Source organism: Bombina bombina, chromosome 4 (assembly GCF_027579735.1).
Source record: "Bombina bombina isolate aBomBom1 chromosome 4, aBomBom1.pri, whole genome shotgun sequence".
Lineage (NCBI taxonomy): Eukaryota > Metazoa > Chordata > Amphibia > Anura > Bombinatoridae > Bombina > Bombina bombina.
Window position 1 is genome coordinate 57,565,002 of NC_069502.1, and position 20,162 is coordinate 57,585,163.

The window sequence follows — 20,162 nt, forward strand, 5'->3', positions numbered from 1 at the left end:
TACTTTAGTTTAGGCTAGGGTTTATTTTATTTTTGGGGGGCTTTTTTATTTTGATAGGACTATTAGATTAGGTGTAATTAGTTTAAATATCTGATAATTTCTTTTTTATGTTGTATAATTTAGTGGGGGTTTTTGTAATTTAGTTAATTGTATTTAATTAATGTAATTTATTTAATTGTAGTGTAATGTTAGGTGTAAGACAGGTTGTTTTATTTTACAGGTAAGTTTGTATTTATTTTAGCTAGGTAGTTAGTAAATAGTTAATAACTATTTAGTAACTAGTCTACCTAGTTATAATAAATACAAACTTACCTGTAATATATAAATAAAACCTGATAGATACAATATAACTATTAGTTATATTGTAGCAAGCTTAGGGTTTATTTTATAGGTAAGTATTTAGTTTTAAATAGGAATTATTTAGTTAATGATAGGAATTTTTAATTAGATTTATTTTAATTATATTAAAGTAGGGGATGTTAGGGTTAGACTTAGGGTTAGGTTTAGGGGTTAATAGTATAGTGGCGGCGACATTGGGGGCGGCAGATTAGGGGTTAATAACAGTAATGTAGGTTGCGGCGATGTTAGGGACAGCAGATTAGGGGTTAATAATATTTAACTAGTGTTTGCGATGCAGGAGTGCAGCGGTTTTGGGGTTAATATGTTTATTATAGTGGCGGCAATGTCAGGAGCGGCAGATCAGGGGTTAATAATTTTATTTTAGTGTTTGCGATGCGGGAGGGCCTCGGTTTAGGGGTTAATAGGTAGTTTATGGGTGTTAGTTTACTTTTTAGCACTTTAGTTATGAGTTTTATGCTACAGCTTTGTAGCGCAAAACCCATAACAACTGACTTTCAGTTTACAGTATGGATCTTGACGGTATAGGCTGTACCGCTCACTTTTTGGCCGGACAGGCAAACTCGTAATACCGGCGCAAAGGAAGTCCCATTGAAAAAGGACTTTTTGAAAGCTGCGGTAGTTATGCTGCGTTACGGCCAAAAAAGACTCGTAATACCAGCGGTAGTAAAAAAGCAGCGATATGAGGCTTTTTCAGCCATAACGCAAAACTCATAATCTAGCCGATCGTTTTTGACTTCTAGTGCTTGTTATAGCGCCTCCTCCTCACCTTGTACATTGTATAGTCCGTTAATAGATAGCACAGATAGTGCTTATTGCCCTCATATTAAAAGTGGGGAAATGAGTGTTGCTCTTGAGCACAATCCAAAATACCTCTTTATAATTTAGCACTTTGATCTGGGGCAAATGTTTGTCACTTGCTACTTTGCCTTACAAAGCAAATGAAAATGAAGTATTTAAGTTATATTTAAACTTAATAGTTTGAAAACAAAGGTTTATTACTGAAAGATTTGTTTTGTGGCAAATTTTAAGGAATATAGTATATAACATGGGGCACATAAGCTGTATGTGTGTGCGTTTTTATATAGTGCGTTTATATATATATATATATATGTATGTGTGTGTGTATTTATATATATATGTATGTGTGTGTGCGTTTTTATATATATATATATATATATATATATATATGTATGTGTGTGTGTATTTATAGATATATATATATATATATATATATATGTGTGTGTGTATTTATAGATATATGTATGTGTGTATTTATAGATATATGTATGTGTGTGTATGTATATATGTATTTGTGTGTATTTATATGTATGTTTGTGTGGGTTGTCTATATGTATGTATGTGTGTGTATTTATATATATATATATATATATATATATATATTTCAAATAAAGTAGGCACTCTCCGTTTACATTCACAAATTTTTACTGTGCAATAAGTGACGTTTCAGGGTTTTCACCGAAACGTCACTTATTGCACAGTAAAAATTTGTGAATGTAAACGGAGAGTGCCTACTTTATTTGAAATATTTGTTTGTTGCTGAGCACCCCGGACAGGAGTTGTGAGTGCTGAACCAGAAGGAATTGTATATATATATATATATATATTATTATTATTCTTTATTTGTAAAGCACCAACAGATTCCGCAGCGCTGCCCATAGGTACACAAATAAAAGTACAATGGAGAAACAATACAATAAAAGAAAAAAATTAATAGACAAATACAGGGGGAATTGAGGGCCCTATTCCCTTGGGAACTTACAATGTAGATGGGTATATGTTTTTGTGTGTGTATATATATATATATATATGTGTGAAATGTTTTATATTTAAATTTCATAAGTGAAAACTCCATTACTTGAGCATATTTTTTGCAATCGGTTTAGTGCTCGAGAGTTATCCAACATGAATTTACTGCACTCTCCTATAGAAGTCTTTTATGTAAGAAATTAAGCACACCCATGCTATCTGACATGCAGGTGTTAGCATGCGCTGGTCTATCACTCAAGCAATATAAAATAACTTTGGACTTGGAAGTGATATAAACTGAGCTTGATCGATGTTTACGCACCATAGCACACTTTAGCACTGCACTTTTAATATAGCCCATAATCTTTCTATTCCTCTTTTTTTACATGTCCAGCAAAAAAAAAAAATGTTTAGTATTCTTGTTTAGGGCTTCCTTCCCATTTACAGCAAACCATTTTTTTATTGATTTTTCATTTGTTTTCTGTAATGTATTAGTTCCTTATATTTGCCATGTGATTGTCACCCTGTAGAATTTTTTCTGCTCATGTTTTTGTTTCTGTGATGCAGAACGTTATGTCTAAGCTCAGAGCCTGAGAGCCTGGCCTTCAGAAGCGATCAAGGGGAACTTTTGCTGGGTATCCACAGTCATGTGTATCATATTGACCTCTCCAAACTGCTGCCAAATCCATACCAACTAAAGGTACCATTTGTGATGTTAGTATGTCCCATACTATAAGTCCATGCTGCTTAAATCATTCCATATAAATATTATTATATAATTTATTTTTAGAGTGCCAACATATACTGCAGTGCTATAAACATAGGCATTATATACAAAAGTTACATTTAAGAGGCAGATTATGCACCAGATGAGTGCATGCAGTGAGTGATGGGTAGAGATGGGTAGACTGCCCTGCCAAGAGTTTCCAACTGTTGTAAATCACTTTTAAAAGATAAGGGTCTACAGAAAAGATGGGCTTCTAAGCTATGTGCTTAAAGGGTACAAGGTACTGACAAAAGAAGGAGAGGAAATGGGATAAGAGAGGTTAGCATAGAATGTTTGTACCCGGAACAGAAGAGCCTTTAAGGAATGCTTGAAACTTCAATAAAAACTACGGGAGGGTCTTGTGTAAGTAAGGCAGAGAGTTCCACAAGATTGGGACCATCATGGAGAAGTCCTGCAGATGGGAATGTGAGGAGGTAACGAGAAGATCTGTGGTTTATATAATAAATGTAAGATAAAAATGTCATGCTTATTTTTCTTTCTTTCTAATTCTCTCATTTACCATCTTTCCATACTACCATACTACACTTATATTTCCCAGCTTCTGTAACTCTGTATTTTGCATCTCTTCCCATTGGCTTCTTTGCCCATCTCTGTTCTTTTGTGTCTCAGATAATGTGCCTGGAACCCTCTGTTGTGGATACCCAGCCTCATATTGCTGTAACCGAGGACGTTCTATTATCTCTCTCCAGTCACGATAAGAGACGCCTCACAGAACCTCACTCAGCTTACAGCAGGTAAGAAGAATCTGATATCATTATTTTCTCCTAGTTGTTGCCTTCCCCAGACCTCGTTCATCTATTATCATATAAACACTATAGTCTTTATACAAATTTGGCACTTGTTTTTGGCAGATAACTTTTTCTAAACCTAGGTCGGTATTGTCAGTGTGTTTTTATAGTGATCACAATCCTAGCATTCTTCTGCCCTTAATACCCCTAAAGCTCAAAACTTTTACCTCCCCAACGACAACACAAAATTGTTATCTTCATTATTAATCACAAGATTTTGGAATCCAAAACCCAAATGTTAGTGTCACGAATACCTCAGGATTTAGCTGCTAAGGGGTTAATTCTGTTTAGTTTGTGAACTAAAAACAGTTATTTGCTTTTCAAAAAGAATTGTGTCCTGTGCTTGTTTGTGTTTCTTTGAAGTGCCAAGAGCCTCATAAATGCTTTTGTAGTATACACAGGATAGAGCTTTATGGCTCAGACTGTCAGCAGTGGGCATGATAGAAAACAGTGCCTCAGGAGGCTGTGACCACACAGAGTAAGGACCCAATTGCTTCATGCCATCTCTCTGGTAACAGATTCCAAAGACTAGTACAGTGTAAGGTTTCTAATTTTCTTCTTTTTATTTTGAAAAACTGCTTGTGTGTAACTTTATTTGTAACAATTTTTTATTAATAATGCATTGTGCATAATAATTTTTGGCATAATAAATAATTCCTTTATTAAGTTTTGGCCTCTGTCTAATAATTGAACCACGTTACTGAAAGAGACTGGAATATTAGAACTGTATAATTTAGGTTATTTTCTGCTAAATTGTATTCAGAGTTAATGTGTAAGTCTGGGTTTTTCCTTAGGATTTTCCCTTTAATAAATCATAAGTTGTGGCAGTTTTTGAGCTGGATATTATAGTTAGTTTGGTGTGGGTGGCTTTGAAGGGGAGTTTTGGGCATTTCTTTTACGTCTAGTACAGACTGGAGAGTGTTGTTAACCCTTACACCCACTGAACTAAATTACAAGCTGGCCTGGTGTGGCTAGATTGTGATATATTAGTGACAGTAGAAGGGGTCTGGTAACCCTTTTTGTGCCAAACAAGTGACTAGCGCAGGGTTGGATAACCCTGGTTGTCACAGTTAGGATTAAAGGATTCCAAAACGTTGTTTTTTTTACTCCAATTAACACCCTAAAATCTATTGTCAACAACTTATCAAGTAAAAATTACCTTATTGCAATCTCAAACGAGTATTTCTTGCCTTAGAAAACGATATATAAAATCCTTGCAATCGCGTCACCGCTGCCAAACCCCCTTTTTCAGTGACGAAATTAGAATAGACTTTGTCCAATCGCAGTGCTCTATCGTGCATATAATTATCCAAATCGATCGTCATTGCGCGCATGCGCAAATCATTTAGCAACTTATCGCATGCGCATATTGAACATCTGATTCCAAACGCCATTACGTGATCTACTGGCATAACGCATGCGCATTACAAAAAGTATATCCATGACATCGGTATTTGATTCAATTGCGGCTAAGTCTGTTTTACGAACAAAGAAAGTTAAATGACTTATAAATTCTTATCTCTGTCTCTAATTTATGGGTGTTTTCTGCATGTCTCTTCTCAACCCACTAACTTGATAAGCAAGCTATTGTTTGTAATTTTTGTATTTATTCCGTTACAAGCTTGCTGCATTGAGTTCGTGTGTTGCAGGAGACATCATTGTACAGGTAAAATCTGTATTTATTTGCTTTTATATTGAACGCTATTTATTATTATTTCTTTTTAATTAAAAATGAATAATTAAATAATGAATATAGTTAAATCGATTTATGTTTTAATTCAAACATCTCAATGTGACAACTATGTATATGATTATACAAAGTCTAAAATAATTATATGCGAATACATTCTAATAAAAAATAGATACCATTGCTATTACAACTGTGCATTTATGAATTATATTCTAAAGATTAGACATTCACTTTTTTTTTATAACATTCTCCATCAATCAGCACTTATGAATTATTTTTTTTTTAAGCGCAAAAGTGTATTCAACGGTATTCAGTAAGATGTGCTCATAATACCACAAATTTACTATTTATCTATTATAATTGCACACATTTTCAGATGCATTCATAGCAGTCCACATACGCAACGATAAAGATATAATAAATCGTCACTAAATAATCATCGATCCTGAATACATGCATCAATACAAACATTTTAGAAAATAAAAACTTAATTACTCTACATTCATAACTAATAAACATCAAATCATACATTTGGAGCGTTACATTTTTTTTACAGATTACACATTAGTACATACTTCGGTTTCATATATACCAAATGTACATACATGCACACATAAATATCATATATACATACATAACTATTATACATACAGATTTTAAAAATGTACATTCAGGACAACATGCATACCTATTTTACAGTAATAATGATTAGAATTACATATCTACTTTACATACGTTTTTAATGTTAATCGATAAATAAAAACTTTATGAAATCATATACACATTCTACATCAATATATCAATATCTACTCATTTTATATATTTAAATACATATCTAAAGTATAGACATACATACAATCACACAGAACATAAATACATACATATTGTCCAAAAATGGATTTATAAATACACATCTATTGTATATATATACATGATATAGACACACATTATCCATATAAATACATATGACACATAAATTCATGCATAACAACTCTACATACATAGTTACATGTCTGAACATACATTCATAAATACATTACATATTTAGAGATATAAAATTGACATACATTAACTAATTAATTAATTGACATGCATATATTTATATTGTACACACATGCATACATACTTACAGAATGGACATACATGCATACATACAGACCAACTTAACATAAATCAATAATTTTTATAAATATATACTCATTTATTTTCATGATATACATATACCTACTGTACATGCATAAATTGTAATTCATTTAGCATACATATATCTATATATAAAGTACATACATACATTTTGAATGCACACCAATTATTATCTAAAGTACCTAAATAAATAATTTAATTACATAACGATAAAACATAAAAAAATCATTATAAAACAGACATTCAAAACTACAAACATATAACATTTAAGTAGATATTTTAAACATCAACATCATGTTCACATACGTCTATAAATACTTTACATCACAATATATATATATTGTATATAGTTTATATGTTTATTTTTAAAACATTAAATATAAATTAGATACATAAAAATCTATTTTATATATTTATATCATACATCCCAACCGAATTTTAAAAATTAAATATCAATATAATGAATTTTCATACATGTAAACTATAATTATCAAAATAAATATTGTACATACACGCATACATAAAGAAATATCAACAATATATATATATATATATATACATAATAAATAGATATATTATTCGGATACATACATATCAAAGTAAATTTTTTAAATACATTAATAATCTAATTGACATAGATACATATCGACTGAAATTAGATATCTACATTTAAATAAAAATGTATTATTTGCATACATATATACTTTTCAAAATTACACATATACTAAGGACCATATATAGAATATATCGTATTAAAAAAAAAATTTGTTCAAATAGATTTTTGTAATAACATATACATATATATATTAACTGTACATACATACCAAAATAGCTATTTTGAATAAAGCTATAAATAAATACATACTGTAAAGACAAAAATATATAGTGAAATAACATATATTTTGTATTTAATAATGATTTATAAATACATAAAAAATGTAATTACATAACAATGTATTGCACATATATATATAAATACATAAATATATTTTGTATAATCAAAAATACATATATACTGTATATACTAACATATAAACTGTACATATACACATGCTATCATACCAAAAAGGATATCGATTCATAAATATATACATACTTTACATACTTATATATATATACAAAAATCTGATATATACATACATAACGATTTAATTTAAATACTAAAATCAATAATTTACATATAAACCGAACTAAGTAAAATATTGTAAATACAACATACATATATAAATCATTTACTTACATATATTTGCACTAGAAAATGTATATACATAAATAATGTAAATAAATATAAACCAACTAAATATAGGTTTATCCATATAAAAAGATTTTAACAATTTAAATATTTTGTGTACATACATAGATCCATACTGTACGTACCAAACAAATTATTGTACGTATATACAGACAAAATATATTTACATTGATAGAAAATTAAATTACACACATAGCCTATATAGAAATCAGCTAGCATAACATTCATCAACAATATCAACAATTAAAATAATAATTAAATTATTAATTTTATTATAATTACAGGTTTTGTGTTTTATCATACACATTGTAATTTTTTTTTATTTTTTTCTCTCTTTAAATAAATTATATATCTGTAACTTCAATAGACATATATTGTTTACATCAGTGATTGCAAACCTTTATTTATTCACGTATGAGAAATTTCATTAAAAAAAATGTGTAACAACTCCATACATTATTGTTAAATAATCTTAAAAATTTTAAAAATTTATTTTATATACAAATAAATTTAAATATATATTTATAATAAGACTCACTGTACTGTGCTCTCGTGCCATACTTCCAAAAAATTATACATGTCATATTGACATTCATTATCAAAAAATCATAATAATTGTCTATGAATTAATGTCAAATGCATGGTTGTAAAAGATGCCTGCTTATCCTTTCATCTACCTTCAAATATTAATATATTTTAAATATGTAGACCCAATCACAGTAGTCAGTCTGACGTGGCACAACTGATGATCTATAAATGCACACTAGTTGGCCACGTCACAGAGAATGTCAAACATTGTTTTAGAGTATATATATTATAAATATTGAATATGTAATATATGTCATATAATCCATTTACATTTTCAAAAATATATAACTTAAATATTTAATCTATTTATCTAACAAGGTTTATTTATAATAAAATTTTACAGAATAAAAAGAAAAGCGATGGCCAGTGGATCAGATGATTCTCAAAATATAGAGATATTGGAGAGAAGAAAAAGAATGGTAATATATATATATATTTTTTATTTAACTGATTTTTAGTGTTGTATTTTTCAATTAAAATATATAAATTTATAATTTACTAAATTTTTTTATTTTTTTTTATATAGAGAGAAGAATATGATAATGAAAGGAATAATAGAGCACTTCCAATGGATCCCAATCTTTTACATCTATGGGATCCAATAGTGGTTCCAGCACAATTTTCACCATCACCATCAACTTCAGATAGCAGTTCATCTGATACATCGGATAGAATTGGAAACACTAATTGGTGTCAATGTGGAAATTGTAACATTATGCCCACTGCTTTAGAGTCAAGATGTTGTAAGGAAATAGAGAACATTGCAACTCGGATTTCAGAGGATTTAAATTGCATTTCCGAAGACGAATATTTTAACAGACTTAAAGATCGTCAATTTTTGATCGATCTTCACCGTTACCGGGCTGCTGATCGCAGGACACGTCAGAGACGCGTCCAAGATCTGCAAGAGAGGTTAGTTCTTTTTTTTTTTATTTTTTTTTTAATAATTAAAATTAAATTATTTTTTTTTGATTATTATCGATAAATTTGTAAATTTTGTTGGTAAAATTATATTTAAAATATCTTTATATATAATATTTACTTATTTGTAATCAATAATTTTTAATTATTTAATTTTTTTCTAATAGTTTTTTATTTTTTCTAATAAATCTAATAATAATTTTAAATTTTTTAATTATAAATCTAAAATTATTTTCATAATTTCAATAAGTATAATCACAATATTTATAAACATATCCTTATTTAAAAATAACATGTAATTTTTTAAATTTCATTAATTTTTGAATTTTTAATACAATAATTGATAAAAAAAATTTTTTTTTAAATATATTCTGAAGACCACGATTATTAAATGATTTTCTAATTTCAATGATGTTCAATTCATCTAAAAAATATACATTATTATATAAAAATATATGACTTTGAAATATTTTAATTTTGATTATTTATTTTATTTATATTTTACAAATATATTAAATTGAAATGTAATATTATTTCTTCTGTTAAGTGTGATCAGTCCACGGGTCATCATTACTTCTGGGATATTACTCCTCCCCAACAGGAAGTGCAAGAGGATTCACCCAGCAGAGCTGCATATAGCTCCTCCCCTCTACGTCACTCCCAGTCATTCTCTTGCACCCAACGACTAGATAGGATGTGTGAGAGGACTATGGTGATTATACTTAGTTTTATATCTTCAATCAAAAGTTTGTTATTTTAAAATAGCACCGGAGTGTGTTATTACCTCTCTGGCAGAGTTTGAAGAAGAATCTACCAGAGTTTTTGCTATGATTTTAGCCGGAGTAGTTAAGATCATATTGCTGTTTCTCGGCCATCTGAGGAGAGGTAAACTTCAGATCAGGGGACAGCGGGCAGATGAATCTGCATAGAGGTATGTGGCAGCTTTTATTTTCTGACAATGGAATTGATGAGAAAATCCTGCCATACCGATATAATGTCATGTATGTATACTTTACACTTCAGTATTCTGGGGAATGGTACTTCACTAGAATTACACTGTAAGAAGTACATAAAGCTGTTTAATAACTAGAAATTATGTTTAACGTTTTTGCTGGAATGTAAAATCGTTTTCATTTGCTGAGGTACTGAGTGAATAAATGTTTTGGGCACTATTTTTCCACTTGGCAGTTGCTTAATCTTTTTTCTGACAGTTTCTGTTCTCTCTCACTGCTGTGTGTGAGGGGGAGGGGCCGTTTTTTGGCGCTTTTGCTACGCATCAGATATTTCAGTCAGCAGCTCATTGTATTTCCTGCATGATCCGGTTCATCTCTACAGAGCTCAGGGGTCTTCAAAACTTATTTTGAGGGAGGTAATTTCTCTCAGCAGAGCTGTGAGAATTATAGTTGACTGAGACAAAAAACGTTTATTCTGTAATTTGTTTCCTGCTTTCAGAATTTGTTATCTTTGCTAATGGGATTAAACCTTTGCTAAAGTTGTGTTGTTTATAAGGATTGAGGCTATAACTGTTTCAATTTATTAATTTTCAACTGTCATAGATCTTCTGTGCTTCTTAAAGGCACAGTACGTTTTTAATATTATCTAATTGAATTGTATTCCAAGTTGCAAGTTTATTTGCTAGTGTGTTAAACATGTCTGATTCAGAGGAAGATACCTGTGTCATTTGTTGCAATGCCAAAGTGGAGCCCAATAGAAATTTATGTACTAACTGTATTGATGGCTACTTTAAATAAAAGTCAATCTGTACAAATTGAACAAATTTCACCAAACAACGAGGGGAGAGTTATGCCGACTAACTCGCCTCACGTGTCAGTACCTGCATCTCCCGCTCGGGAGGTGCGTGATATTGTAGCGCCGAGTACATCTGGGCGGCCATTACAAATCACATTACAGGATATGGCTACTGTTATGACTGAAGTTTTGGCTAAATTACCAGAACTAAGAGGTAAGCGTGATCACTCTGGGGTGAGAACAGAGTGCGCTGATAATATTAGGGCCATGTCAGACACTGCGTCACAGGTGGCAGAACATGAGGACGGAGAACTTCATTCTGTGGGTGACGGTTCTGATCCAAACAGACTGGATTCAGATATCTCAAATTTTAAATTAAACTGGAAAACCTCCGTGTATTACTAGGGGAGGTGTTTAGCGGCTCTGAATGATTGTAACACAGTTGCAATACCAGAGAAAATGTGTAGGTTGGATAAATATTTTGCGGTACCGGCGAGTACTGAGGTTTTTCCTATACCTAAGAGACTTACTGAAATTGTTACTAAGGAGTGGGATAGACCCGGTGTGCCGGTTCTCACCCCCTCCGATATTTAGAAAAATGTTTCCAATAGACGCCACCACACGGGACTTATGGGCAAACGGTCCCTAAGGTGGAGGGAGCAGTTTCTACTTTAGCTAAGCGTACCACTATCCCGGTGGAGGATGCTTGTGCTTTTTCAGATCCAATGGATAAAAAATTAGAGGGTTAACTTAAGAAAATGTTTGTTCAACAAGGTTTTATATTGCAACCCCTTGCATGCATTGCGCCGATCACGGCTGCAGCGGCATTCTGGATTGAGTCTCTGGAAGAGAACATTAGTTCAGCTACTCTGGACGACATTACGGACAGGCTTAGAGTCCTTAAACTAGCTAATTCATTCATTTCGGAGGCCGTAGTACATCTTACTAAACTTACGGCGAAGAATTCAGGATTCACACATTCAGGCACGCAGGGCGCTGTGGCTAAAATCCTGGTCAGCTGATGTTACTTCTAAGTCTAAATTGCTTAATATACCTTTCAAAGGGCAGACCTTATTCGGGCCCGGTTGAAAGAGATTATCGCTGACATTACAGGAGGTAAAGGCCATGCCCTACCTCAGGACAAAGCCAAAGCTAAGGCTAGACAGTCTAATTTTCGTTCCTTCGTAATTTCAAAGCAGGAGCAGCAGTCAATTTCCTCTGCACCAAAACAGGAAGGAGCTGTTGCTCGCTACAGACAAGGCTGGAAACCTAACCAGTCCTGGAACAAGGGCAAGCAGACCAGGAAACCTGCTGCTGCCCCTAAAACAGCATGAATTGAGGGCCCCCGATCCGGGATCGGATCTAGTGGGGGCAGACTTTCCTCTCTTCGCCCAGGCTTGGGCAAGAGATGTCCAGATCCCTGGGCGCTAGAGATAATATCTCAGGGGATACCTTCTGGACTTCAAATACTCTCCTCCAAGAGAGAGATTTTCATCTGTCAAGGTTGTCAACAATCCAGACAAAGAAAGAGGCGTTTCTACGCTGCGTACAAGAGCTCTTGTTAATGGGAGTAATCCATCCAGTTCCACGATCGGAACAGGGACAGGGGTTTTACTCAAATCTGTTTGTGGTTCCCAAAAAAGAGGGAACTTTCAGACCAATCCTGGACTTAAAGATCCTAAACAAATTCCTAAGAGTTCCATCGTCAAGATGGAGACTATTCGGACAATTTTACCTATGATCCAAGAGGGTCAGTACATGACCACTGTAGATTTAAAAGATGCTTACCTTCACATACCGATTCAACAAAGATCATTACCGGTACCTAAGGTTTGCCTTCCTAGACAGGCATTACCAGTTTGTGGCTCTTCCATTCGGATTGGCTACAGCTCCAAGAATCTTCACAAAGGTTTTGGGTACTCTTCTGGCGGGTACTAAGACCGCGGGGAATCTCGGTAGCTCCATACCTAGAACGACATTCTGATACAAGCTTCAAGCTTTCAAACTGCCAAGTCTCAGTACAGAGTTAGTACTGGCATTTCTAAGGTCACATGGATGGAAGTGTGAACGAAAAGAAAAGTTCACTTCGTTCCACTCACAAGAGTTCCCTTCCTGGGGACTCTTATAGATTTCTGTAGAAATGAAGATTTTACTGACAGAGGACAGGCTAACAAGACTTCAAAGTGCTTGCCGCACCCTTCATTCCATTCAACACCCGTCAGTGGCTCAATGCATGGAGGGTAATCGGCTTAATGGTAGCGGCAATGGACATAGTACCCTTTGCACGCTTACACCTCAGACCACTGCAACTGTGCATGCTAAGTCAGTGGAATGGGGATTACTCAGACTTATCCCCTTCTCTGAATCTGGAATCAAGAGACCAGAAATTCTCTTCTATGGTGCTTTCTCTGCCACATCTGTCCAGGGGGATGCCATTCAGCAGACCAGACTGGACAATTGTAACAACAGACGCCAGCCTTCTAGGTTGGGGTGCGTCTGGAATTCTCTGAAGGCTCAGGGACAATGGAGTCAGGAGGAGAGTCTCCTGCCAATAAACATTCTGGAATTGAGAGCAGTTCTCAATGCCCTCCTGCTTGGCCCCAGTTGACAACTCGGGGGTTCATCAGGTTTCAGTTGGACAACATCACGACTGTAGCTTACATCAACCATCAGGGAGGACAAGAAGCTCCCTAGCTATGATGGAAGTATCAAAGATATTCGCTGGGCAGAGTCTCACTCTTGCCACCTGTCAGCAATCCACATCCCGGAGTGGAGAACTGGGAGGCGGATTTCTTAAGTCGTCAGACTTTTCATCCGGGGGGGAGTGGGAAACTCCATCCGAGGTCTTTGCCCAAATACTTCGACGTTGGGGCAAACCAGAGATAGATCTCATGGCGTCTCGACAGAATGCCAAGCTTCCTCGTTACGGGTCCAGATCCAGGGATCCAGGAGCAGACCTGATAGATGCCCGACAGCACCTTGGGACTTCAGGATGGCTTACGTGTTTCCACCCTTCCCGATGCTTCCTCGATTGATTGCCAGAATCAAACAAGAGAGGGCATCAGTGATTCTAAGTAGCACTGCGTGGCCACGCAGGACTTGGTATGCCAGACCTGGTGGACATGTCATCCTGTCCACCTTGGTCTCTACCTCTGAAACAGGACCTTCTGATACAGGGTCCCTTCAAACATCAAAATCTAACTTCTCTGAAGCTGACTGCTTGGAAATTGAACGCTTGATTTTATCTAGACGTTGGGTTTTCTGAGGTCAGTTATTGATACCTTAATACAGGCTAGGAAACCTGTTACCAGAAAGATTTACCATAAGATATGGCGTAAATACCTATATTGGTGTGAATCCAAAGGTTACTCTTGGAGTAAGGTTAGGATTCCTAGGATATTGTCTTTTCTACAAGAAGGTTTAGAAAAGGGTTTATCTGCTAGTCATTAAAGGGGACAGATCTCAGCTCTGTCCATTCTGTTACACAAACGTCTGTCAGAAGTTCCTGACGTCCAGGCTTTTTGTCAGGCTTTGGCCAGGAATAAAGCCTGTGTTTAAAACTGTTGCTCCACCATGGAGTTTAAACCTGGTTTCTTAATGTTTTACAGGGCGTTCCGTTTGAACCCTTCATTCCATTGATATAAAGTTGTTATCTTGAAAGTTCTATTTTTAATGGCTATTATCCTCGGCTCGAAGAGTCTCTGAATTATCAGCCTTACATTGTGATTCTCCTTATTTGATTTTTCATTCGGATAATGTAGTTCTGCGTACTAAACCTGGGTTCTTACCTAAGGTAGTTACTAACAGGAATTATCTATCTAGAGATTGTTGTTCCTTCTTTGTGCCCAAATCCTTCTTCGAAGAAGAACGTCTACTGCACAACCTGGATGTAGTCCGTGCTCTAAAATTTTACTTACAGGCAACTAAGGATTCAGGCAAACGTCTTCTCTGTTGTCGTTTACTCTGGGCAGAGGAGAGGTCATAAAGCTTCTGCTACCTCTCTTTCTTTTTGGCTTCGTAGCATAATTCGTTTAGCTTATGAGACTGCTGGACAGCAGCCTCCTGAAAGAATTACAGCTCATTCTACTAGAGCTGTGGCTTCCACTTGGGCCTTCAAGAATGAGGCCTCTGTTGAGCAGATTTGCAAGGCGTGCAACTTGGTCTTCGCTTCATACTTTTTCCAAATTTTACAAATTGACACTTTTGCTTCATCGGAGGCTATTTTTGGGAGAAAGGTTCTTCAGGCAGTGGTTCCTTCTGTATTAAGAGCCTGCCTATCCTCCCGTCATCCGTGTACTTTTGCTTTGGTATTGGTATCCCAGAAGTAATGATGACCCGTGGACTGATCACACTTAACAGAAGAAAACATAATTTATGCTTACCTGATAAATTCCTTTCTTCTGTAGTGTGATCAGTCCACGGCCCGCCCTGTTTTTAAGGCAGGTAAATATTTTTTAATTTATTACTCCAGTCACCACTTCACCCTTGGCTTTTCCTTTCTCGTTGGTCCTTGGTCGAATGACTGGGAGTGACGTAGAGGGGAGGAGCTATATGCAGCTCTGCTGGGTGAATCCTCTTGCACTTCCTGTTGGGGAGGAGTAATATCCCAGAAGTAATGATGACCCGTGGACTGATCACACTACAGAAGAAAGGAATTTATCAGGTAAGCATAAATTATGTTTTTTTAGATAAAATAATGTTAATTAATATATTTTTTTTTTTTAACAAAATTAATTTCAAATTATTTTTTAAATTTATTTGATCTTAAGATTTAACTTTAATATTAAAAAATTTAATGTAATTTATTAAATTATCTTTAATAAAATTTTGTTTTATGTTAATTAGTTTATTTTAAATTATATTTATTTCAAATTTAATAAATAATATTATTTTAAAAATTGAGTTGATTATTTTTTTTTATATTAAATAATTTTTTAAATTTTTTTTAAGGGACTACAGGAAAATTGCATACCGGCAATTTACATTATGGGATTCATGGATATCTTGGCCCTTTCAATCGCAGACCCATACCTTCCTGCGTAGTAAATACCATACGTCACAATTTCCAGCACCAGATAGAATCTACATGGGATTTTATAGGGGTTGAATTTGATGTCCTGCGAAGAAATGTTTATTGACTAATGTTATTAATAAAATGTTTCAGTTATTTTTATTTATTATATTATATAATATTTTGTTTGTTAATATAATTAAACATTTAGAAATTTTTAGAATAATTTAATATGCTGTTTATTTAGTTAAGTGTAAATAGTTTTTATATTTATGTTTTATTTTTTTGGTTTTTATCTAATTATACTATTTAAGTTGTGGGTACATTTTCATATTTAATAATTTTTTAAAAAATTTTAAAATTGTTATATTCTCAATAAAGAATTCTATTATTTAAATAATATTTATTTTTTGAATTATTAATGATCGTACTACTTCTTTTTTTAATTTTTTTAATTTTAATAATCACTTTAAAATAATATTTATAAAGGCACACTGAAAATAAATATTTACTAACACTCTTATAATAAAAATAAAATAAACTGATTAATTTATAAATATTATAAAAATGATTTTTCGAATATAAACTTCAATTTTTTTTTAATTACATTTTATGGTAAGTAGCAGTGACATTTTTTTAATAATATAGATGATGCTATTTTTTTTTTTTTTTTAAATAATTAAATTGAGAGACAATGTTGATGAACATAAAATGTGCTGGATGATGAGATTTACATTTATCATTTAAAATTAAGATCCTAATATATCGACATAAAAAGGATAATTAAAAAGTTTAAAAAATTTTTACAAATTGATAATAAAAACAATAATTGTTTAAAAATTTTTGTTTATTCACATTACAACAAAAAAATAAAATATTTATTTTTAATAAACACAGTAAATATACACAACAAAATAGAAATTAAAACTTTGAAATAATTTTTGGTGATAAAATATAACAAAAAATTAAATTTTTGAAAACTAAAAAATTTAAAGGTATATAGTATGTTATCATTTATTAAACCCCAAAGTTAAAAAAAAAAGGATATTTGAACTAGAACATTAATTATCATTTCCTCTTGAAAAGCCTTTTCTTGATAGTCGAGAACGATGTGAATCAATTAATTGCGATGTTGTCGGTCTTTGCACATGTGCTATATTCGGTGGGTAAACGTGCAACTTGTGAATGAAAGTCATATTTCAATTCGCCATTGACTATCTGTAAAATGTCAAACATGATTGGGCTGAATTAAATCATTGTTTGTATTTTCATACACCGCTTTAACGTGCCACTGCTTCTCATTTTTGAGTAAAAGGGTTTGAATCTTTCTTCTCCTTTTTCCGACTTGCTCTTGTTGGTCTTTTAACAACAGCTTGAGGACGATCCACATTTGCGTTATGTGACATGACTGCCAACTGTGTTCTAGCATTCATCCCATCCATTGAAAAATGCACCTCTTGGGACGATATTTCAGGACCATACTGTGAAATACTTCTATCTCTCCAGTATGACAGTAGTCCTTCAGGTAAACAAGATCTTTTTCAATGAGTGGGTCCTTAATGAATTTACACAGTTCTGCATATGCCATAGATTTTTTGTCAAGCCATGGACGCTCTGCAATTTCTTCCGGTGTAAGTTCCTTGTGAAGACATTTCTTAACAACGGGTTTCATTGTCCCAAGAGGTGAACATTTAGAACATGATGTAATACAGACCGCCAAGTTCACTTAATATTATTTTTGTCCCCTTTGCAGTATGCAGCACTATACCAGAGATGGTTGGAAATTAGAGGAACCCAATGTTGTAGTGATTTGTTTTCTCTTGTTTTTGCTAAAGAAAACAAATTTTTTTTCAGACTTTTGTTATAATGCCACAAATCAAATTGGTGACGGATTTCTTTGTAGTCTTCTCTCATGATTTTTCGAATTGAGAACGTGACGGTCAGTGGCAATTGTCTTTACTTCTAGACCTTGTGCGATAACATTGGTTACACTTCTTCGAATGCTTTTGCTTCCATTGCAACCGGATGACGTTGTTTCGGACACCTGTATGATGTTGAAATCGATTATTTTCGGGTAGTATCCTCCATTAAAGTATACGTACAGTACTTGGCTGAAAAACCCGGACTGTCGCATTGGCCGTCACCCATCACTGTCACATATTTCCCTTTAAAACTGTTTTATTATATCTTGTCTCTGCAGTATCCACGCTCTTTCTATAGCTGGAAAGAAGTAACTATTTTGAAATTTGTAGTAACTTGTTTCGGATAGGAATGGAATGTTCATTATGTTGAAAAAATTCAGCAATTTTACTGTAATGGTTGCCAGACAGTAGTATTTGTTGCACAAGTCTAATATTCCCAATGGCTTTTTTCCAAAATGTGGCTGGCTGTCCCAAAATTTGAATTTATGTCCAGCAGTGCATTCTGTGTATAAAGTAAGTTTGTTCCAGGTCACTGTTTTTAGAATTTGTTCTAAAGGCGAATTTGCAATTCCCACCATAGGAAGCACTTTATCAACTTTAAAATTTCGTCAAGACATGATTCGAACACAATAAATTGCGTTCTGTTTGTGCTTTTTTCGATATGTCAGAATTGAGATTTTTTTCTTCTTCTGAAGACGGTGATGAATCTGATTTAGGAACATAGGAAGTGTCTTTATCATCACATGTTCTGAAGTTGCAGATTCTTCCAATGGATTTATACTTTCACACCTAATGCACTGGTATCTAGTAATTGAAATTCTTCTTCATGCTGTGGCTTAAAATAGGTGATGGTTGTTTTAGGTATTATTATTCTGGGTATTCTAGATACCACTACATTGATCGGTGTGAGAGTTGACCTCAAGTACTGTTTTGTGATTTGCCTTGGTGTGGACATAATTGGTAATGTCGAAATCGATTCCTCTTCCTCAAAAATTTTTTATATGAGGCAATTTCAGAATAAAAAAGTCATAAGTACCGGTCCATGTACCGATTGACCGAGTTTGTATTAAATTTTTTGTTGTAGTTCCGACATTTGTTTAATTTCCTTTGTCTTTCTTCTTTATCATTCTAGGCGAACGTCTTAACATCTGCTGATCCATTACATGACTTCCTTTTCCTACAATAATTTTTGATGGTGTTTTTGGAAGAATTTTGGCAAACATAGTACGTGACTTTGGTAACAAATGAGGATTTTCATCTTGAATTTGAAGTGCAGTAGATGCACGTTCTATGAAATATCATGTCTCTGAATATGTGACATTACAGATAAATCAGTTTCAAGCTATCCATACTAGACAGTGTGCTACTATAATGGTGATCAACTTGCCAAGATGGAAGCGATGGTTCAGGAGTTGTGTCCATTATTTCTTCACTGTCGCTTGGGATTACATCGACACGTGAAGATGAGACATTTACTGTTTCTCTACTGACATTGAAGTTGACGGTTGTTCATTATCGACTATTACATTCGATGTTGTTTAACACATGTACTTGCAAAACTCGGAACAGCGTCCTTTTTGAGTGTTTTTCTTGAACCGATCATCATATAACTGTCAGTTGTAAAATGTTTAGAACAGATACGATAATTAACAGTAACTTTTTGGCATCATAATCTTTTGTACTATTGTTTCTGGATTGGTAATGCTTGTCCTGAAATTTCTAGCCATTTTCTTATCCTATTGGGTGATCTAGGAAAACAATGTAACTGACCGTCTGGTGTTTTCGATCGATGTTGTCATGTTTTGATGAACATCCCTTTACAAAACATTTAGGCATCTATAAAAAAATAAAAGGAATATTAAAATAGTTATTATTATAATTTGAATATATTAAAAAAATTAAAAATTATTTTTTTAAAACGAAATTTTTTTAAAAAAAATTAATTATTATTCATATATCTAATAAATAAATCATTTAAAAAAAAAAAATAAAAAAAAATATTTTGACAATGCAAAATGAAAATTAATATACATTGTGTATTTGAAAAAATAATTTTATATGTAAAAATTATTGATAATCATTGTACATATTTTTATTTTATTATAAAAAAAAATATATAATGTTCTTTTAAAAAAAAATTTTTTTTTCGCATATAACAAAATACTTATATAAATATGTAATGTG

The 20,162-nt window shown here is 33.1% G+C and overlaps 1 protein-coding gene across 1 annotated transcript in view; it reads left to right on the plus strand.

Annotated features, from left to right (window-relative positions):
* WDR97 (WD repeat domain 97) overlaps positions 1-20,162 on the plus strand; it is a 225,084-nt gene that overhangs the window by 11,562 nt on the left and 193,360 nt on the right. The window contains exons 2-3 of the mRNA XM_053708904.1: positions 2,695-2,827; positions 3,524-3,648. Coding sequence (XP_053564879.1) covers positions 2,695-2,827; positions 3,524-3,648 — 258 coding nt within the window. The remainder of the gene's footprint in view (positions 1-2,694; positions 2,828-3,523; positions 3,649-20,162) is intronic.